The sequence below is a fragment of the Lingula anatina genome, chromosome 5, assembly GCF_051362555.1.
Source record: "Lingula anatina isolate TDL-2025a chromosome 5, LinAna3.0, whole genome shotgun sequence".
Lineage (NCBI taxonomy): Eukaryota > Metazoa > Brachiopoda > Lingulata > Lingulida > Lingulidae > Lingula > Lingula anatina.
The window spans coordinates 11,561,920-11,585,266 of record NC_141771.1 but is presented as its reverse complement, the minus strand read 5'-3'; the positions used below and the strand labels follow the sequence as shown (position 1 = coordinate 11,585,266).

The 23,347-nt window shown below is 36.2% G+C and overlaps 2 protein-coding genes across 2 annotated transcripts in view; one reads left to right on the top strand and one right to left on the bottom strand.

Annotated features, from left to right (window-relative positions):
- Positions 1 to 23,347, bottom strand: part of LOC106168053 (DNA-directed RNA polymerase I subunit RPA2) — a 50,337-nt gene that overhangs the window by 24,399 nt on the left and 2,591 nt on the right. The window contains exons 6-15 of the mRNA XM_013546980.2: positions 22,968 to 23,033; positions 19,276 to 19,350; positions 18,712 to 18,810; positions 18,361 to 18,456; positions 17,882 to 17,958; positions 17,617 to 17,763; positions 14,839 to 14,892; positions 14,354 to 14,471; positions 13,922 to 14,009; positions 10,519 to 10,625 (exon numbers count right to left, since the gene is read on the bottom strand). Of these exons, the coding sequence (XP_013402434.2) occupies positions 10,519 to 10,625; positions 13,922 to 14,009; positions 14,354 to 14,471; positions 14,839 to 14,892; positions 17,617 to 17,763; positions 17,882 to 17,958; positions 18,361 to 18,456; positions 18,712 to 18,810; positions 19,276 to 19,350; positions 22,968 to 23,033 (927 nt within the window). The remainder of the gene's footprint in view (positions 1 to 10,518; positions 10,626 to 13,921; positions 14,010 to 14,353; positions 14,472 to 14,838; positions 14,893 to 17,616; positions 17,764 to 17,881; positions 17,959 to 18,360; positions 18,457 to 18,711; positions 18,811 to 19,275; positions 19,351 to 22,967; positions 23,034 to 23,347) is intronic.
- Positions 3,481 to 9,387, top strand: LOC147761643 (uncharacterized). Its single transcript, XM_087013111.1, has 4 exons — positions 3,481 to 3,508; positions 7,229 to 7,396; positions 7,540 to 7,676; positions 7,954 to 9,387. The coding sequence occupies exons 1-4, from the start codon at positions 3,481 to 3,483 to the stop codon at positions 9,385 to 9,387; spliced, it is 1,767 nt and encodes a 588-aa protein (XP_086869237.1).

Genomic DNA, 23,347 nt, shown 5'->3' with positions numbered 1-23,347 from the left:
TTGAATTTGTTTAACATGCATCAGCATCGTGCATCAGCTTGATCAACAAATCACCCCGTCTCAAAAAGTTTAAAGATGCCCCGTACATAAATTCGCGCCCTTTGTAAAAAAGAAATTACAGTTTAGAAATAACAAAGAAAGAAACATTTTATTCATATAACAAGCTGACGTGTTGCCTCAATTACTACATTAAGTCACATTTCATATAAAATAATTCAAGCCAATCCGTAAATTTAAATAATAGAAAAACTTAATAACTAAATAAATAAATAAATATATAAATAATAAATAAATAAATAAATAATTTAAGTAATTAAGTAAATAATTAGATGTCATTAAGAATCAAATTACAAAACAGATAAAAAAAGATGGTATAAATCATTAAATAAAAGATAAATTATTTTAAATAATTCAATGAATAACTGATGATTTTATAATTAAATGAATAAAAAGCTGTAAATAAATAAATTGCTATACATAAACAACGAAGAAATCGCTTTTTTAAAAACCAGAGGCTCTACCCTCTCTTTCTATGACCACCGGCATCACTTTAAAAATGTGATTAATATATTTCACACATTTGTCTTTAGTGACTGTCTGCCAAAAACTCTGAATACCGGCCACTAAATCGTCCTTCGTCTTCGGCTTTAATTTTCTGAGATAGTGCTTTAGAGAGGCCCACAAATTCTCGATGGGGTTTAGGTCCGGACTCTCCGGTGGCGTTCTGAACCAGATAATATCATTGTCCTCAATAAACTGTCGCGCTACTCTGCTTGTGTGCTTGGGATCATTATCCTGCATGAATCTGTGTTGATGAGGCATTTTATCCCTAATGAATGGCACCAGATAATCACGTAAAATCTCCACAAAAAATTCTGCGTCGAGAATACCACCGAAGATCGCAATGTCAGTGCACCCGCGTTTTGAAATGCCTGAAACGAGGTTTTCTTAATGAAATACTGTTGTTTTACAGTTTGCATGTGAATACTTTATACTTCGGTGCTGTAATATAAGCATCAATCACAATACGTTATCCGAAAACATGAATATATTGGTAAAACAATAAAGACAACGTACGCTCTTCACCATTCGTTGTTTCTGTAAGATGTACATCGATCGCAATCTATTAAATCTATTAACGCTATAATGTTATAAAAATGACAGTGTGACTTGAAAAAATATTACTTACCAGCCCAGACGTGAACTTTGTAAGGATGTTTTGCTTTAGGCTTAAGCTTCCTAGCTTCACTCACATCGTTGCCGTCTGCATCCCTTATTACTTTTCGGAAGACAAGTTTCCCGTTTCTTTCCAGTTGTATAGTGCTTTCATCTGAAAGATATTGAATTAATGTAACTGTCATTATGATGGGGATAATTTATCCCGCCAACGAAATAGACGAGTGAATTTGGTTTTGCCTTTAATAAATATCATAACCCTATCTACATATATTTTTATGTCTGACCTGAACTGATAAATGTAATTTGAAAATTACAGAAAGAATCTGAATAAAAGGGTCTGATTACATTAAAGATATATCAGAAAAATCGAAATGCTAGTAACTTTTCAGCTTAAGCATGGATATACAACTGTGTCGTCAGACCTTTCAAGACTACTTCAATATGAAATTCAGTGTACCTGTCCAGATCACATCTTCAAACTGGTCATTGTCAGCAATTGCTTTCTCACACCAAGCTACGCGTTTTGGACGGTTAGCCTCTCTTATAATTTGGCAGTACTTCGTTCCAGTGCGCTCCCACCCAAGCTTTTCTCTGGTCTTGGTAACTGCGCTCACGGAGACTAATAACCCTAAATATTGAAACAAGGTGCCCATATCAAATATGCAAATTCAAATTTCCCATCTCCATATAACGTATAACAAAGTGATCAATATTTGCACAAAGTTTATTTTATGATTTTTTTTTAAATTAAAGAGAAAACTACACTGTACCACCCTCTACCAGGGCGACTGAAAGATTTTTACAGATATTTACAGAAATGTCTCTAGATAGATAGATGGTCATCTATTTAGAAACAAAATGACCATCTATCTATCTAGAGACAGATCTGTGAATATCTGTAAAAAAACATCTATCAGTCGCCTTGGTAGAGGGTAACACTGTACACGGTGCTACCTGTCTCTTTAAACGACCTGTATCTCCATATTAACTTTCAATGTATACAGGTACATCAATTATTTACCTGTTCGTTCTTGTATCTTGTCCCTCAGATCGCTAGCAGTCATCTCATCGTTGTTTGTCATTTCTTCATCTATGATGTCAAAATGCTCAAAGGTTAAGATTGCAGGTCTACCAGAGCGCGGTCTGTTGGCGATTCCAAGGCCAGCTCTCCACTTGTTAAGAAGCCTTATGACACTGGTTCTGGACACGGAAATGCTTTCTGAGGCTAGCTGTCTTCTAATCTTTGTGACTCCAAGCCCAATCTCATGAAGGATCACAATTCTTGTTCTTACGTAGTCGCTTAGCGGCATGGTTGGTTGTGTACAAGGGCCCGTTACCGTTTGATGCTTTATGCAAAGTGCAGCCAAATTATTACTTTGAGTGACACTTGTCTTTTAGGAAACGATGAGGAAAATCTACCAATACCCTCTATTAAACAGTAATTTAAGCGATTCTCAGCAATTGTAATGGTGATGTGATATCTAGATAAAAAGGTGGGACGGCCTTAGGGCTGGCAGGTAAGATAATTGGTTCACCTGTGTGAAGGTCAATTTAAATCACCGCGGAGCCAGTGATCCTTTTAAAGAGATATTATCTTTTACATAATACCACAGTAATCTGTTGACTAAATGTACACTCTCCTTGTTTGTGGATACATACATATCCATTGCATTTAAAATAAAATTGATGAAATTTGCACGAATACAATTCACAGAAAAGTACATGTACCATGCAAGTGTCGCGGATTAAATTCAAACGTGGGGGAAAGGAAGATTGATCTCTAAGTAACGTGTTCAGGTGATTTGGAGATAATCAATTATCAAATCTGACTTTCTAAATTTTGTAGGATAAGTGTTTCTCTTTAGTTTCCAAAAGAAGTAAACGTCAAATATAATAAAGGTTTCTTTTTTAGATAGAGAAAAGTGTTTGTCTTTGAATTAAATAATCATCAACTGACAGAGCTTTATGGTATTGCGTTAAATTACCTGCACTCCTGAAGCTCTACAAGCCAGCTAATGACATGTCATGTGTCGGTCAAGTTTTAAGCTGACCTACCTGGGCAAGCTCAACATGACATCCATTTAATTAGAATGTTTATTTCACACCTGAGCAATTAGACCGCTTACAGATAACGCTGGCAATAAATACCTATCTTCCATTGACTCTTTTTATTTTGCTGGTTATAAAAACGTTCGCTTTTAGCATGCAGATCGTCACATTCGTTTAAGCCTCCTGGCGTCCAAACGTATCGTGGTGTTCCAGCAACAGTAAAGAAGCGGAGATAAGAGACCTTAGGGGAAAATGCCTGCACGCCAACAAGCTAAAATAGGTAAGTCGATGTTTTATTTAGTCACCCGTGTTTTAAATTTCTCAAAACTTTGCAGTCAGAAGCGAGCGCATCACGATAAAAGGGTCCATTCCCCTGAATTTAAGGCAGTAGTGACTGTTAAAATGAGGAATCTGATTTTTTTAAATTAAAATCTAAAATAAATAAATAAAATCAGCTGTCAAGAGGTTGGGTAACAAACAAATACAGGGATTGCGAAATTACCAAGTCAGTAAACTTTTGCCCCTACCTAGTACAATTTTTATTAATACACTCTTTCCTTATCGCAGCTGACGCGGTGAGGGTTTACCCATTATCAGGGCCACAGATAGATTTTCACCAGTTACCAGTATAGACAGATACCTGTATTTGGTTATTTGATGGGACTATTTTGCACGCGCGTTAGGGGAACGTGCACATAAACTAACTACTTATAAGATGATTTTAGTAACAGTTATAAAGGAAATTAGATATTCTTGTATGAAACACACTATTTATTTCGATAAAAATCGACTGCGCATGGAGCATAATGCTACTATAGGCTCTCGATGATGGTTGTGCATGGAACGTCAAATCATTTTTCCTTTTCATAATAGTGTTGGCCACCCAGGTGTTGAATCTTTTAATCGACGTGCATCTCCTACTATAGTATAGGCATGATTTCAGGTTGTTCGGGAGCGATGACGATCGCGTTCAAAATGGGTTGTTTGCAGCATAAGGCCCTTATGCTTTGTGATATATGTGAATAAACCTAGCTTACTAAATAATTATTACCAAAGTACGTAAAGCAGGGCTTTAGGTTTAACAGTCTAAGATTTATTCAATATGGGCAGTTAACTTGGACCGTCTTGTTTCATTAACTTTGCGAATGAAACAATCTCCGTCGTCAACGCAAATAACCATTATGATTTTACATCACTTATCAGATTTAACAATCTTATTGTTCAGTTTTGGTTAAGGTTGTTTGAGATATGATAACGATCGCGTGTAACAATAGGTTGCGGGCTATAGTAAGCCCCCCTCCTCTTCGAGCGATGTCTAAGACTGTTAATTCACCGCACTTTCATATACATGTAGTGAGACCACACTGTCAGCCATCCCCCTTGTTGCACGTTGCAAGCGATTTGTCTCATAGATATGACAAGGCGTTCTTTTTTCTTGTTGTTGTTTAAAAACGGATCAATATGTCAAGGTTTATTGCTAAGCTCTTAGCGCGTTATATGTAAACGATAAGATATGAATGTTATAGTTTCTTACTAGAGCGATCTAGAACAAGTCGCTAGTCGGCCCTGTTTGTAACTGTAGCAAAATAAGCTCGACATGACGTTTCTGCATGACAGCCGGAGACACAGTAATTGTATAGGCATGGTTTAAGCTTGTTCGAGAGATAATAACAGTCGCGTTTAACAATAGATAGTAATACCCCCTCCTCTTTTACTGTCTTACACTGTTAATTGACCATACTTCCATATATTATGTGATGCACTGTCAGACTGTCCCCTATTGCACGTTGGCGTTGGAATGTACTAGTGCCTCTGTCAATGTACTTCATTTAGTTTAAATAGTTTTACCGCATTAACCTTGGTTAAGGGTTATTAGTAGAAGTAGTAGAAATAGGATGCTTGGACAAAAAGCTTCTAGTCAACTCCTTAGACCTAGGGTGAGTGCGGCTATCATCCGAGGAAACACCTACACTGAACCCTCTAACTATATTTGTTCTTTTAAAACCAATGTCAGGTTAACACCAAGTCAAAGCAAGCCTTGCAGACTGATTTTGTTAAAATTGTCGTAAATTAAGTAAAGCTAATAAGTAAAGCCTGTTTCTAGTTCATCCCAGCTATAAAACTGCATGAAGGATAACAAGACTCTGTAGCCAATTAACTTTCACAATACCCTGAGCTTTAGGTATCCAAGAGTCCCGTGTAACACAATAAAATGAGTATGGCCTGATATTTCAAATTAAAAAAATCAATAATTTAAATATGTTAGGTACATGCACAGCACTTAAAGTCATTTCACAAAAATCTCATCTAATTTTTTCAGATGAACCTCCACTTTAATCGATCTCAGCGCATTGTCTGTTTACATGAAGGCGAAGGAGGTCTACTCCAATATTAATTGTGAACAATATCAACAGCGACTCAAGGTCGTTGCCTGTCTTTCACACTTTTACTCAAACTCATGAATGGTTAAATAAAAGGATTCGTGTCGCAATATCTATCTGTTTCCTTCAAACAAACAAATGGCTGACCCTACAGTAAGCGTTCAAAACTAAATTCTCTTTGACTGTATATTGTAATTACTCCACTTGCTCGCCTCCATTGTCTTGTAAACGTGACAAAGAATGTTTTCACTCGCGAGTTTACATAACTCCTATGCCTTGCGTCTTTATCAAGGTTATAATCAGTGTGAAGAGGCTGTCTTGCCTCATTTATGAGGGAGTTGTTCTTCATACTGGTTGTTGCTTAACTTATGCTTACCTACTTTGTACAAATATAGTTTTAATAAATCGCCAAAATTATGACGCTAGTAAACATTGTGTATCAAACGTTTTGATACGATTGAATAAATGTGCAAGAAGGCTTACGGAATGAGTTACTATTAAACTCTGGCGCTTACTTTGCCCTGCTACATAAATAAACAAATGTTGCAGATCGTAACAAAAAAAAAACCTTTGTAGTGTTTTTATGCATATGATTAACATATTTGATAGTGAAACACTCCTCGGCTTTAACGAATCACCGACGTTTACTATGCCCCCCCCCCTCCACGCCCCCCCCCCCCCCAAAAAAAAGCTCTTTTGAATTCGAAATGAATTGTTTTTAAGGCAAAGAAGTCCAATACTTCGACGATGTTTTTCTGAACAACTTACCTGCCTGACAGAGCACCTGTATAAGTCACGAAAAGGCCCAACAGGCGTATTTTATTAATTTCTTCATGTCACAAAGTTAATTTATACAGGTAAAATTATACTTAAGGAACTAGTTTCAAGTAATGAACGAGAGTAAAATATAAGTCGGCACAGATATCCTTATACTGTGTAGGTGACACCAACAGTGCGATACCGGTGACGATCTTACAGCTACCGAGCTCTAATTATGTCTCGTTATTTGAAGTGACGAATGCATGACCCAGGCTGTAATTAATCCACGCGTCAAACATATAATCCTCCGAGCGTCGCTTCCAGTTACGCCCCCATTGTTTGCGATGCTCTCCCTTCCATTGTCCAGAGAGGGGGCGGATATGTCCTTGCGCCTCTGTCAATGCACCTCATTTAATTTAAATATGTTTACCGCATTAACCTTTGGACGCTTTGAAAAATGGGGGTATACTGATTTTTTTAATGGAACTTGTCTAACGGTCGCAAGGTGGTTACATTGCCAAATATAATATTCTTGTTCAATACAAATCTAAATAACCATTGACAATACATATAGCAGTATTTGAGGTTGAACATGATTTACTGATTTTTGGCATATTTTGGGCCACCTAACTTCCTGGTCAAAATTTCTTTATGTAAGCAATGTGAATGGGTAGGCGTATCTTTATCAGTACCAATCTTACTAGTGTAAAGGGATTGGTTTTGCTTGTTTAAGAAATGATATCAAGCGCGTATTACAATAGATATGTTGTTTTTTTTTTCAGAATTTTATCATAATAGTCTTAGTGTTTTAAAAGAAATGTTGGATAAATTAGAAAAAAATATTTTTGATTTGTTTTTAGACGAATATTCAGTGGTGCAATGGCAAGATGGAGGAGTCACTGCTATGAGGACCGCCAAGCTCAGTTCAAAAGAAAGGATTGCCGTTGGAAGCAAAATAACATTCCTGTGGCCTGACAAAGGTGGTGGTGCAGACGTACAGATGGAAGGAAAAGTCATTTTTATGTCAAGTATGTTTAGTCATACCTTTACTTGTTTGAATATTATATTTGGCAATTCTCTTTTCATAAGTCGTACAATGATGCTGGCGTTGACTAGAATACAAAAAAAAAAAGTTATGTGCATGTTACTTATGTTCAGAATTATTTTGCAGACTCCCATTCCGTGGCGACAGCGAAGGAGAAGCAGATAGCACAGAGTACTAGCGTCAGTCAGGTATCAGAGCCATCTCCAGTTCAACCTCCTAAGAAGAAAAGAAAAGTTTCAAAGACAAAGAAAGTGGCCAAAAAGGTAAGTAGCCGCTGCGTGTGTTTGGCTAGACGGACTTCTGGCAGTAGCTTTTCATTTCTTTTTTTTTTTTTTTTTTTTTTTTTTTTTTGGGGGGGGGGGGTGTAAGTGGTTGATCAAATAAAATTTGTTAGTTTCATCAACTGTGGCGTTTTCCACTTCAACAGATATTTGTGTATTTTTGAGATTCAATTAAATTCATTAGGGCCTATCCTTATTAAATCCAACACACGCTCTTATTGAATGTACTTGATTCACACTGAATCCCTTGTTCTTACAGGCAGCCTTCATGATTGCCCGCGGCAAGGCATGTGAGGAGAGGATAGAACCACAACCAAAACCAGCCAGCCAACCAGAACCAGCTCCCATTCAAGAGCAGCTAACAGAAATAAACAGGAAACTGGACTTCATATTAGAAATGTTACCCGTGTTACAGTCAGCACAAACAAATCACAACACATCTAAACCAGAAACTATACCTACACCACCACCAACGACACCTACACCGCATCACAAACCACTCTCTCCATTTCCACACACGACGCACTCTTTATTGAATCTTTCTTTTACTCGGGTCTCTGGTATTTCTCTAAATGATTCTTCCACCTCTTCTTTCCACTTGGCTCTTACTCCTACAACTGCTACAGCACCTTCACATCTGAATTCTTCTATAATCTCCACATCAACTGCCTGTCCTTTACCACAGCCTCTCACCTCAACACCAAAAGTTCAACGTGCACCAGCTAACGTCCTTTTATCTACAACTCCATTTTCTGTCGGACCAGGATCACCCCTCGTTCAACCCAGCCCATTATACCACCCACCACATAACATCCCTGCACCTGCCACGCCCTGTGACCTGCCTCCCCTGCAACCAAGCCGTCGCCCTTCCCTTTTCACACCACAGAACACCCCTGCACCTGCCACGCCCTGTGACCTGCCTCCCCTGCAACCAAGCCGTCGCCCTTCCCTTTTCACACCACATAACATCCCTGCACCTGCCACGCCCTGTGACCTGCCTCCCCTGCATCCAAGCCGTCGCCCTTCCCTTTTCACACCACAGAACCCCCCTGCACCTGCCACGCCCTGTGATTTATCTCCTCTCTGTAGCCCAACTCCCCCTCCCGCCTACCCTAGTCCTCCGCCACGTCCCTCAACAACACGGCATGGTATGTTGACCCCTTCCACAAGGCCACTACCTAGCAACCCAACCGCACTGTTCCCTTATTACCAACACCTCTACCCACCACCCAATTATCCACGTTACACAAGCAATACACAACATATACCATACCCACCTGTACAGTACACCCCTCACATGCAAGCACAAGACATGCAGTCAAGACATGCAAGCAACAACAACAACAACATGCACAACACAACTACGCAACCTGTTGATATGAAGGAAATGTTGGACTTGAAAGTTAAGGCCAGCGGACCCCAGAGGTTTTGCGTTATGCTAATGGAAAAACTATTTTCTAGAGAAGAAAGAATGGACAAAAACAAAAACATGGCAGGTTCATCTAAGGGTGGGGGAAAAAAGAAACCCTTGTGCCGAGATCGGTTGCAAATGATAAGGCAATGGATGGAGGCATTATACGCAACCAGACCTGCAGAATGCTGGAAAAGCTGCATCGCTGCGATGAACCAAGCGAACAGAGGGTTGCGATTTTATGAAGAGCGAAAGCGCAAGCTTCGTGAAGAGCAACACTGAAGATCACCGTTTATTCACCGACTTATTTTTCATAAAAACTCACAAGAAATTATTCAATTTTCCGTACGGATCACACATTTATTTGTTTTTGTTATATTGTCTTTTGGGTGATAAACACGTGGTAGAAACATTGAATAACATCGTGTAATGAACTCACCAAACCACGTGCCCTCTTTTACCAACTTTAAAACAGCTGCTACTCATGTTGCTTCTTAAGAATTAAACTTGTAGTCAATAACTCCCTGTCATATACTTTTTTATTCTCTAACTATGAAAAGCAAATAGTGAAGATCAACATTTAAGCTATTAACTTGACAATACATTCTGTAATAGCTCACAATCAGTGTAGATGGACCTTAAATATAAAGTTATTTATTGCAAAATAAATTTATATGTGATTTACCTCTGTCGTTTGTGTTATTTCAAACAAAACGATTTCCTGAAAGACCAACTTTAAAATGTATGTCTATTCAGCAAAATAACGTAATTTAATACAACTATGAGTAATGTATTTAAAGTACGGCCGTATATGCAATGGGCCATGTGGGATTATAATTACATATCCTGATGCAAAACAGTCTATCGTTTCTTCCACCGCGAGTCCCTTAATTAATGTATTATATTGGTCTTTACCCTTTTTTGACACTGTCTCTGTTTCTCTCCCTTTTTCCTTTCTGTTGTAAGAAGGAGGGAAATAATTAAGCACTCAAAGTATGCATCACCAATCTTCAGACAAGAATAAATCAAATAACAGCTTTCACAGATTTAACTGCAGTTAGCTGTATAGTGTCACTATATATATATAATCCGCTGCACGCGCGAAGCTGTTGAACAAAAGGACAGTTCTCTATGGAAGACCTTTTGTTTACATAAGTACTCTAAGGGGGCGTGCCTACCCAGGCGGCAAGGGGATTAGGCTAGTCACTATATTCCGTCAAAATCGTTTAGCGACCCTATCATTATCACACTCCCTCTATTGTATTTTCTGACGTTATAATTGTATCTAATCTTCTTATGGTAGATGGAAAAAATGCACACATATATAATATTAGGACTGTACATACCAGAGTGAAAGGACAAGAGCAGTGGACAAGGGGGTAAAGTAAGGAGGGAGAGGGGGTTGTCCCTTACCTGCATCAGCCCCAGTCCTGTCTTGGAGACCAGGTTCCCCGTGGCCAGCAGGTACTCCATAGGGCGGGTCACCTCACTCGCATGTCTACAGGCATCATTGAATGAAGCTAGAAAAAAGAACCTCATATTAAGTAAATATGAAAAATTATTGAATTAAATATGATATTATGTATATATAAGCTATACCAAATATTAGCAATCATATTATAACTAGAGGATCAGAGAGGCGATACCGCCTCCGAATATTGTACCACCAGCTGGAGCAAGCGCATTCGTATAGACCCCCACATACACAAAATAAGGGACACAGCCACCAGTTTTGTGCTTGACAAGCTGTAAAAATGCAATCAACAAGAATTTTTAAACTTTTGCAAAAAATATATATGGTACAATCAAATTTAAGTTCTTCGTAAGATAGGTCAAGGGTCAATTTCAAGGTCACAGTAAATTGCCAGTATATGACTTCCTATTCAAGTTCAAGAGTAACTATGGACCTATCTCTGCCAGTTTTGGAGACAAAAGGAAAGCAAAATTTGCAAAGTTCAGTTCATGGTGAAAAGTAGGTCAAAGGTCAATTTTAAGGTCACATTTAGATTGCCAGTATCTGACTTCCTATTCAAGTTCAATAGTAACTATGGACCTATCTCTGCCAGTTTTGGAGATAAAAGGGAAGCAAAATTTGCAAAGTTCAGTTTATGGTGAAAAGTAGGTCAAAGGTCAATTTTAAGGTCACATTTAGATTGCCAGTATCTGACTTTCTATTCAAGTTCAATAGTAACTACGGACCTATCTCAGCCAGTTTTGGAGATAAAAGAAAAGCAAAATTTGCAAAATTCAGTTCATGGTGTAAAGTAGGTCAAAGGTCAATTTTAAGGTCACATTTAGATTGCCAGTATATGACTTCCTATTCAAGTTCAATAGTAACTATGGACCTAACTCTGCCAGTTTTGGAGATAAAAGGGAAGAAAAATTTGCAAAGTTCAGTTCATGGTGAAAAGTAGGTCAAAGGTCAATTTTAAGATCACATTTAGATTGCCAGTATATGACTTCCTATTCAAGTTCAATAGTAACTACGGACCTATCTCTGCCAGTTTTGGAGATAAAAGGAAAGCAAAATTTGCAAAGTTCAATTCATGGTGAAAAGTAGGTCAAAGGTCAATTTTAAGGTCACATATAGATTGCCAGTATATGACTTCCTATTCAAGTTCAATAGTAACTACGGACCTATCTCTGCCAGTTTTGGAGATAAAAGGAAAGCAAAATTTGCAAAGTTCAATTCATGGTGAAAAGTAGGTCAAAGGTCAATTTCAAGGTCACATTTAGATTGCCAGTATATGACTTTCTATTCAAGTTCAATAGTAACTATGGACCTATCTCAGCCAGTTTTGGAGATAAAAGAAAAGCAAAATTTGCAAAGTTCAGTTCATGGTGTAAAGTAGGTCAAAGGTCAATTTTAAGGTCACATTTAGATTGCCAGTATATGACTTCCTATTCAAGTTCAATAGTAACTATGGAGCTATCTCTGCCAGTTTTGGAGATAAAAGGAAAGCAAAATTTGCAAAGTTCAATTCATGGTGAAAAGTAGGTCAAAGGTCAATTTTAAGGTCACATATAGATTGCCAGTATATGACTTCCTATTCAAGTTCAATAGTAACTATGGACCTATCTCTGCCAGTTTTGGAGATAAAAGGAAAGCAAAATTTGCAAAGTTCAATTCATGGTGAAAAGTAGGTCAAAGGTCAATTTCAAGGTCACATTTAGATTGCCAGTATATGACTTTCTATTCAAGTTCAAGAGTAACTATGGACCTATCTCAGCCAGTTTTGGAGATAAAAGGGAAGCAAAATTTGCAAAGTTCAGTTCATGGTGAAAAGTAGGTCAAAGGTCAATTTTAAGATCACATTTAGATTGCCAGTATATGACTTCCTATTCAAGTTCAATAGTAACTATGGACCTATCTCTGCCAGTTTTGGAGATAAAAGGGAAGCAAAATTTGCAAAGTTCAGTTCATGGTGAAAAGTAGGTCAAAGGTCAATTTCAAGGTCACAGTAAGATAGCCAGTATATGACTTCCTATTCACCTTCAATAGTAACTATGGACCTATCTCTGCCAGTTTTGGAGATATAAGGGACTAAATGTTATAATTTTGGAGTAACCATAATGTGCCTTAAATTTCGTACAGAAAAAATTAATTAAAATAAAGAAAATGTCATTTTGGTCAAAATTCTTAAAATAGGAGGTGCTCTGAAGTTTCAGAAGTTCAAATTTGATGAAATAATGTCATTTTTGAACACAAGTTGTCTGCTTTGCCAAGCCTTATGTTTTATTTTTCCAGAGTTCAAAGTTTATTATCCATTACTGTACTGCACATTTTGCTTTTACCACCAATATGTACTTTTTGATACAGCGTAACTCAAAAACCGTATGGAATACAAAAAAACCGAGACCACCTCCAGTGTTGGGCTTTACATGCTCTACAAAATGCAAAAAAGAATGGGTCTCTAGCATTAACGGTTCCCGAATTAGAGACAGTTTTCAGTTTCGGTATCTTATGGCCGCTACTCCCGTGAAAATGCACCGATTGACCCCAAATTCATGGAGATGAAATATGACCTGAAGGGTAACACTTTCCAATAATATTATTGGTTAAGTCTGTGTAGTGTCTGAATAACAGGGCAAAAAAATTTTTTTTCGTAAAAAATTTCATTTTTTTGAAAATTAAAAGTAAAGGTCAAAGGTCAAATCCAAGGGTATATTTGAAATCTACACATATGACTTTTGGAAAGCCGTCTATAGAAATTTTTCCCATAACTCCTTCCGTAGGGTAGATAATTAGCATTTAATTTTGCCATTTTTAGACAAGGGTGCATTGTAATGAGTGCCACACCCAGACCCCAATACCGACAAAGCCCAAATTTTACGTGGAACGAGTTGAGATTATAGGTGACCTAAATCCATGAGATGGGTACGGGGGCCCTTACCGTCTAGGAGGAGAAGCGGTAACGGTAGCCGTCCGGCGGAGCCGGCGGAGCCGGCGGAACGATCCGGACGGGACCGAAACCATGTGTACCGCCAGCGCTAACGCTGGTGGTACAATAATTACAAGGCTGGAATATGTGGTTACTGTTCTTAGCAATAGTACATTTTACATTCTGGTAAGACAAGCATTATCAGAAACAAAAGAATTTAATAAATTGACAGAAACAGCTTTTATAATCATACTTATCAATTCTAAGTGTCCTCTCATTCAAAATCATTATCTAATATTTAAATCTAAACAAAGCACAGCATTTCAATGCAGGGCAGAAGCCGCAAAGCATTTATAAAGAACACATCTTCCAAAGTAAGGGAATGGTAAGCAGAATAACATCCCTGTCTTAATCATGGGTGAAATCAAAGTTACCTTGGTTCAAAGTGTACTCTTGCCCCTTGGCTTTTGCTTTTCGCTCTATGCAGTACCGCAGTGATCCCAGCCATCCTTCTATTTTTTCCTGCATTGTTACAAGAAATTTCCATTAAATCTACAGTACAGTTTCAATTTTAAAAATATTTCATTTTTTAAATTTTCTATTACAACAATCATGCTTATCTTTTCCAAATTTCATACATAGTACATGGGCAAGGTTAAATTTTGAAAGGCATTATTTCTCAAAATATTCTTTAAAAAGAAATTGTGAAATACATTTATGAGATTTATCTAGAGTTCTTTAAATTTAAACAAAAAAATCCCAAACTTACAACATTTAATTGTGCAAAAATTTTATGCAAACAATTTTACAGGCATTTTCAATTCGCTGTCATCTGTTTAGTTAAAAACACACAATTTCAAATTTACCTTTAGCACCATAAAGAAAAGATGGCCACCTAGCAACACTTCCTGAAACATGGGGTTGTCTGCACTCTCAGCGGCACACTCTCCTTTGGCAAAAGCAAACAACTTTCTTGTCATGTATCTGAAATACATTAATTATTGTATTAACAATTATAATTTCCTTTTGACAAAAGCAAACAACTTTCTTGTCAAATATCTTAAAAACAATTGTAACAGAAACAGTGATAATAATTAATCCCCTTTGGCAAAGGAGAACTAATTACTGGTCATATACCTTAAATACATTTTTAAACAACAACATACCACAACTTTTAACTCAAGATGATAAAAGTCTAATATTTCATTACAAATTCATTACAGTTGGTTAAAAAAATTAAGGGGGAAAATAAAGCTTTCACTGTTACAACTATTCATTCCAGTCAGTCTGTATTCCATAACTACAATCTGCTTTTTATTACATTTTTTAATTGTCATCAGGTTATACTCACACTAGAATGTTAAATTTTTCCATATTGTTTGAGAGGTGAATACAAACACATTGACTGAAAGGGAAAAACATGATGAATAAATATGATAAAGGTATTTCAAACTAGAGGATCAGAGAGGCGATACCGCCTCCGAATATTGTACCACCAGCTGGAGCAAGCGCATTCGTATAGACCCCCACATACACAAAATAAGGGACACAGCCACCAGTTTTGTGCTTGACAAGCTGTAAAAATGCAATCAACAAGAATTTTTAAACTTTTGCAAAAAATATATATGGTACAATCAAATTTAAGTTCTTCGTAAGATGTAAGATAGGTCAAGGGTCAATTTCAAGGTCACAGTAAATTGCCAGTATATGACTTCCTATTCAAGTTCAATAGTAACTACGGACCTATCTCTGCCAGTTTTGGAGATAAAAGGAAAGCAAAATTTGCAAAGTTCAATTCATGGTGAAAAGTAGGTCAAAGGTCAATTTCAAGGTCACATTTAGATTGCCAGTATATGACTTTCTATTCAAGTTCAATAGTAACTACGGACCTATCTCAGCCAGTTTTGGAGATAAAAGGAAAGCAAAATTTGCAAAGTTCAATTCATGGTGAAAAGTAGGTCAAAGGTCAATTTTAAGGTCACATATAGATTGCCAGTATATGACTTCCTATTCAAGTTCAATAGTAACTATGGACCTATCTCTGCCAGTTTTGGAGATAAAAGGGAAGCAAAATTTGCAAAGTTCAGTTCATGGTGAAAAGTAGGTCAAAGGTCAATTTTAAAGTCACATATAGATTGCCAGTATATGACTTCCTATTCAAGTTCAATAGTAACTATGGACCTATCTCTGCCAGTTTTGGAGATAAAAGGGAAGCAAAATTTGCAAAGTTCAGTTCATGGTGAAAAGTAGGTCAAAGGTCAATTTTAAAGTCACATATAGATTGCCAGTATATGACTTCCTATTCAAGTTCAATAGTAACTACGGACCTATCTCTGCCAGTTTTGGAGATAAAAGGAAAGCAAAATTTGCAAAGTTCAATTCATGGTGAAAAGAAGGTCAAAGGTCAATTTCAAGGTCACATTTAGATTGCCAGTATATGACTTTCTATTCAAGTTCAATAGTAACTACGGACCTATCTCTGCCAGTTTTGGAGATAAAAGGGAAGCAAAATTTGCAAAGTTCAGTTCATGGTGAAAAGTAGGTCAAAGGTCAATTTTAAGATCACATTTAGATTGCCAGTATATGACTTCCTATTCAAGTTCAATAGTAACTATGGACCTATCTCTGCCAGTTTTGGAGATAAAAGGGAAGCAGAATTTGCAAAGTTCAGTTCATGGTGAAAAGTAGGTCAAAGGTCAATTTTAAGGTCACAGAAAGATAGCCAGTATATGACTTCCTATTCAACTTCAATAGTAACTATGGACCTATCTCTGCCAGTTTTGGAGACATAAGGGACTAAATGTTATAATTTTGGAGTTACCATAATGTGCCTTAAATTTCGTACAGAAAAAATTAATTAAAATAAAGAAAATGTCATTTTGGTCAAAATTCTTGAAATAGGAGGTGCTCTGAAGTTTCAGAAGTTCAAATTTGATGAAATAATGTCATTTTTGAACACAAGTTGTCTGCTTTTCCAAGCCTTATGTTTTATTTTTCCAGAGTTCAAAATTTATTATCCATTACCGTACTGCACATTTTGCTTTTACCACCAATATGTACTTTTTGATACAGCGTAACTCGAAAACCGTATGGAATACAAAAAAACCAAGACCACCTCCAGTGTTGGGCTTTACATGCTCTACAAAATGCAAAAAAGAATGGGTCTCTAGCATTAACGGTTCCCGAATTAGAGACAGTTTTCAGTTTCGGTATCTTATGGCCGCTACTCCCGTGAAAATGCACCGATTGACCCCAAATTCATGATGATGAAAGATGACCTGAAGGGTAACACTTTCCAATAATATTATTGGTTAAGTCTGTGTAGTGTCTGAATAACAGGGCAAAAAAAATTTTTTTCGTAAAAAATTTCATTTTTTTGAAAATTTTGGCCCATTTGACCTTGAAGTAAAGGTCAAAGGTCAAATCCAAGGGTATATTTGAAATCTACACATATGACTTTTGGAAAGCCGTCTATAGAAATTTTTCCCGTAACTCCTTCCGTAGGGTAGATAATTAGCATTTAATTTTGCCATTTTTAGACAAGGGTGCATTGTAATGAGTGCCACACCCAGACCCCAATACCAACAAAGCCCAAATTTTACGTGGAACGAGTTGAGATTATAGGTGACCTAAATCCATGAGATGGGTACGGGGGCCCTTACCGTCTAGGAGGAGAAGCGGTAACGGTATCCGTCCGGCGGAGCCGGCGGAAGGATCCGGACGGGACCGAAACCATGTGTACCGCCAGCGCTAACGCTGGTGGTACAATAAATTTGGAAATATGCATTGAATTGGGGTTTAATTACTGTATTGTTTTGTTTTCTTTAACCAAGAGGAATTGGATTTTTCAATCAATAAATTTCAATATAAAGACATGACCCCTTGATATCTGATGGGTTGTTAAGGACATAATTTAGAATTATTATAATTATTATAATAAAATCCGACCAAATGAGTGCTTATTCAAAGTTCATTAAAGAAAGGTAATTAAAAATATTCATTTTTTACTACTTCCATCAAAACTATTAATGAAATCAAATTCTAAAAGGATCCAACTGTCTAACGAAAGAAATTTCATTACAAATTTCTCCAGGACTAAAAAACAATAACAGAATTTTAAAGAACTCACTCCAGAAGGAATGTGGCCACAGCAGTGTCTGTCACCCAGTCAGGCAGCTGTAATTTGATGCGAAAACGCTCTCCAATATATTTCAATATGGTAGCCTTCTCAGATAAACCCTCGCTCTGTGCCTGGCGAAGCATGTTGGCAATACAACTGAAATAGAAAAAAGGCACACAAATCATATTTTTTCTCAACCCACACTTTAAGTTATTTTAATTAAAATCAGCTTAAATATAGTCTCAGTGTTTGGATTTGATAATTATCTTCTTACCCTTTATAGAAGGAGTCTTCTTCTTTTCCTTTGATAAGTTCACTGTATATATACTGATCTGTCACATCTACAAGTGCCTGAAAGTAATGTACCAAAAATTGGTGACTTGGATATATAAGTCATAATCCTTGACAGTGTAAACATTTTATATTGTAGGTATCAAAAATACACCTTATTGTATGATGTCATATAAGTACAATTTGGCTAACAGTGATGTTGCAACTGTTGAAGTTATCTTGGAGGACAATGACATCCAGGTATTAAGTTATATTATAATAATAATAAAACAATCATTATGATTGACTTTTATTTTCAGTTAACATGCTGCGCCTTGGTCCACATCACCTATTTGGGGTCTGCGCAACAATGTGTTCACCTCATCACAAGTCAATCATTGTATAATATTTGCTTTCAATAAGGAGCACACCTCATAAAACACAAGTCGCCCATCAGTTCAAAAACGTAGTTGCAGCACTTACCTTTAGTATAAGCATGATAGGTACAAAGAACTGCTCCTTGCGGAAACTGAAGGAAAGGTTGGCAGTGCCGTTGTTCAGGTAATGTAGCACTATATTCTGAAATATAAGAATGTGGTATTTTGGAAAGGAATAAAAAAAAGATATGTTCTCCCACTAAAACAAATAATCATAGAAAAAAAGAAGCAGCCTAGGGTATAATTTCATTTTTGTTCCGATTTTAAGGAGGTCATTTTTCCATAACAATATTAGATATTTACTAAACAAACATTTTACTTCTTACAATACATCATAACCATATGTTATTTTGCCATCTCTTTAGAACCCCCTAAGACAATTATTTCTTTCACTTACTGCCCCCGTCTGGTCCCCCTTGACACACCTCATGGTGACCCCAAATTCTGTATATTGATTTCCACGAGATTTCCAAGATGGGCGATTCATGCAATTGGGCTGAAACACAAAAAAAAGTAATCAGAACTCCAATAAAAACACTCTATGTCATGTTTTATGACAATTTCTTCAAAATCCTTACAAAATCCTTATGAAAATAATCTTACATCTAAATCAAATTCAAAAGTTTCCATTCCATGATTAGAGATGTTCTTATTTTTTTATAATAAATACTTATAATAACTTAATTCACAAAATTTATTAACAAAATGCATGTTCTATTTCATTTACAAAATTTAAATTCATCTTATTAATAATTATAAGCCTTCTATTAATAATTCTTAATATTTACTACATAATAGACAATACTAACTTACTGATATTTAAAAGTACAATATTTCAAATAGTCAAAAATCACAAAAGCTAATAGATACAAACAGACATAACTCAGTTTAAGATTATAATTATTACCAATGTCAAACATAAATCACCTGAGTCATTTATCAACAATTTCATTGTACTTACGAAATTTCTCCTTGGCATGATCAACATTCTGATCACTCTTTCAATACCATTGATGATGAAGTAGCCGCCCATTTCCTAAATAATAACAGTCATTATGATTCAGCTAATAATGATTAAAATAAGAGCTTTAAATAACATTAATAACACAAAATTAATTGAAATATAACAGTGATTGAAATATGAAGAAAATTGCATAAACTATAAAACAAATTAAATAACACAAAATTGATTGAAATATAACAGTGATTGAAATATGAAGAAAATTGCATAAACTATAAAACAAATTAAACTAGAGGATCAGAGAGGCGATACCGCCTCCGAATATTGTACCACCAGCTGGAGCAAGCGCATTCGTATAGACCCCCACATACACAAAATAAGGGACACAGTCACCAGTCTTGTGCTTGACAAGCTGTAAACATGCAATCAACAAGAATTTTCAATATATGCAAAAAATATATGAAACTAAAAATGGTACAATCAAATTTAAGTTCATCATAAGGTAGGTGAAAGGTCATTTTCAAGGTCACAGTAAATTGCCAGTATATGACTTCCTATTCAAGTTCAATAGTAACTATGGACCTATCTCTGCCAGTTTTGGAGATAAAAGAGAAAGAAATTAGCAGAGTTCAGTTCATGATAATAAGCAGATCAAAGGTCAATTTCAAGGTCACACTTAGATTGCCAGTATATGACTTCCTATTCTAGTTCAATAGTAACTATGGACCTATCTCTGCCAGTTTTAGAGAGAAAAGGGAAGCAAAATTTGCAAAATTCAGTTCATGGTGAAAAGTAGGTCAAAGGTCAATTTAAAGGTCACAGTAAGATTGCCAGTATTTGACTTCCTATTCAAGTTCAGTAGTAACTATGGACCTATCTCTGCCAGTTTTGGAGATAAAAGGGAAGCAAAATTTGCAAAGTTCAGTTCATGGTGAAAAATGGGTCAAATGTCAATTTCAAGGTCACAGTAAGAATGCCAGTATATGACTTTCTATTCAAGTTCAATAGTATCTATGGACCTATCTCTGCCAGTTTTGCAGATAAAAGGGACTAAATGTTATAATTTTGGAGTTACCATAATGTGCCATAAATTTCCTACAGAAAAGATTAATTAAAATAAAGAAAACATCATTTTGGTCAAAATTCTTAAAATGGGAGGTGCTCTGAAGTTCCAGAAGTTCAAATTTGATGAAATAATGTCATTTTTGACCACAAGTTGTCTGCTTTGCCAAGCCTTATGTATTATTTTTCCGGAGTTCAAAATTTATTATCCATTACCGTACTGCACATTTTGCTTTCACCACCAATATGTATTTTTTGATACAGTGTAACTTTAGAGATAAAAGGGAAGCAAAATTTGCAAAGTTCAGTTCATAGTGAAAAGTAGGTCAAAGGTCAATTTTAAGGTCACATTTAGATTGCCAGTATATGACTTCCTATTCAAGTTCAATAGTAACTATGGACCTATCTCTGCCAGTTTTGGAGATAAAAGGGAAGCAAATTTTGCAAAGTTCAGTTCATGGTGAAAAATAGGTCAAAGGTCAATTTTACGGTCACATTAAGACTGCCAGTATATGACTTCCCATTCAACTTCAATAGTAACTATGGACCTATCTCTGCCAGATTGGAGATATAAGGGAAGCAAAATTTGCAAAGTTCAGTTCATGGTGAAAAGTAGGTCAAAGGTCAATTTTAAGGTCACATTTAGATTGCCAGTATATGACTTCCTATTCAAGTTCAACAGTAACCATGGACCAATCTGTGCCAGTTTTGGAGATAAAAGGGAAGCAAAATTTGCAAAGTTCAGTTCATGGTGAAAAGTAGGTCAAAGGTCAATTTTAAGTTCACATTTAGATTGCCAGTATATGACTTCCTATTCAAGTTCAATAGAAACTATGGACCTATCTCTGCCAGTTTTGGAGATAAAAGGGAAGCAAAATTTGCAAAGTTCAGTTCATGGTGAAAAGTAGGTCAAAGGTCAAGTTTAAGGTCACATTTAGATTGCCAGTATATGACTTCCCATTCAACTTCAATAGTAACTATGGACATATCTCTGCCAGTTTTGGAGATAAAAGGGAAGCAAAATTTGCAAAGTTCAGTTCATGGTGAAAAGTAGGTCAAAGGTCAATTTCAAGGTCACATTTGGATTGCCAGTATGTGACTTCCTATTCAACTTCTATAGTAACTATGGACCTATCTCTGCCAGTTTGGGAGATATAAGGGACTAAATGTTATAATTTTGGAGTTACCATAATGTGCCATAAATTTCCTACAGAAAAGATTAATTGAAATAAAGAAAACATCATTTTGGTCAAAATTCTTAAAATAGGAGGTGCTCTGAATTTCCAGAAGTTCAAATTTGATGAAATAATGTCATTTTTGACCACAAGTTGTCTGCTTTGCCAAGCCTTATGTATTATTTTTCCAGAGTTCAAAATTTATTATCCATTACCGTACTGCACATTTTGCTTTCACCACCAATATGTACTTTTTGATACAGCGTAACTTGAAAACCGTATGGAATACAAAAAAACGGAGACCACCTCCAGTGTTGGGCTTTACATGCTCTACAAAATGCAAAAAAGAATGGGTCTCTAGCATTAACGGTTCCCGAATTAGAGACAGTTTTCAGTTTCGGTACTTTATGGCCGCTACTCCCGTGAAAATGCACCGATTGACCCCAAATTCACGGAGATGAAAGATGACCCGAAGGGTTACACTTTCCAATAATATTATTGGTTAAGTCTGTGTGGTATCTGAATAACAGGGCAAAAAATTTTTTTTTCGTAAAAAATTTCATTTTTTTGAAAATTTTGGCCCGTTTGACCTTGAAATAAGGTTAAAGGTCAAATCCAAGGGCATATTTGAAATCTACACATATGACTTTTGGAAAGCTGTCTGTAGAAATTTTTCCCATAACTCCTTCCGTAGGGTAGATAATTAGCATTTAATTTTGCCATTTTTGGACAAGGGTGCATTGCAATGAGTGCCACACCTAGACCCCAATACCGACAAAGCCCAAATTTTACGTGGAACGAGTTGAGATTATAGGTGACCTAAATCCAAGAGATGGGTATGGAGGCCCTTACCATCTAGGAGGAGAAGCGGTAACGGTGACATGGCGGTGGAGCCGGCGGAGCCGCAGGAGCCGGCGGAGCCAGCGGAGCCGGCGGAACATACGGGTCGGGACTAAAACCATGGGTACCGCCAGCGCCTACGCTGGTGGTACAATAACAGACTTTTTGGCAAAACATTGTCATGTTTTAAAGGTTGCATTTAATTTAGCATGAGTACATTAAGAAGGAATTATTTAATATTCATTTATTTATTTGGACATATAAACTTCTTTTTGCTTTATTAAGACTGATTTCAATTTTTAAATTTGATTTAGTGTAAATTCTAGCAATTATGTAAATCAATTAGGGTCCTTCCACTACAAAGTGCACAATTCAGTCACATCAGTCAAGCATAAAATATGTGAATAACTTGCACAATTTTGACTAGCACCATTTTTCTCTATACTATTACAGTACACTCTAATATTATAGCTACTGGTAAAAATTAACAGTACTGTCATAAGATGTGTTATAAAACAGTTGTGCAAATATTAAAAAAAAATGAGTGTCACTGTAATGACCCAAATGTTCCTTTTTGTGAAATAACCCAGTAAATTAATTAATTTATTTTCTAACCTCAGCTTCCTCTCCTCGTCGTACAAGATCTGATGGGGACAGCTTGGAAAGGTTGCACGCCTCCGACTATGAAAAGTAAAGAGAATGTTCCCATCAGATTGCACTCTTAAAAATACACCTCATATCAGATTTGTCATTTAAAAAAGTGTTTTTGTCATGATATAAAAGCATCACACAGTAAGTTTTTAAAAAATAAAATTAGTAAATAATATTTCTGAATCAGTAAATAACATAGTCTGAGATAAAATATTCATGTATTTTTCTTAATTTTATACATAAATATATGCCTTACTGTATCCAAAATATCAATCTTATTATGATTCATGCCACTTTCTAATCTTCAAATACATGAAACATCTTATATTTAGATACCAATTTTA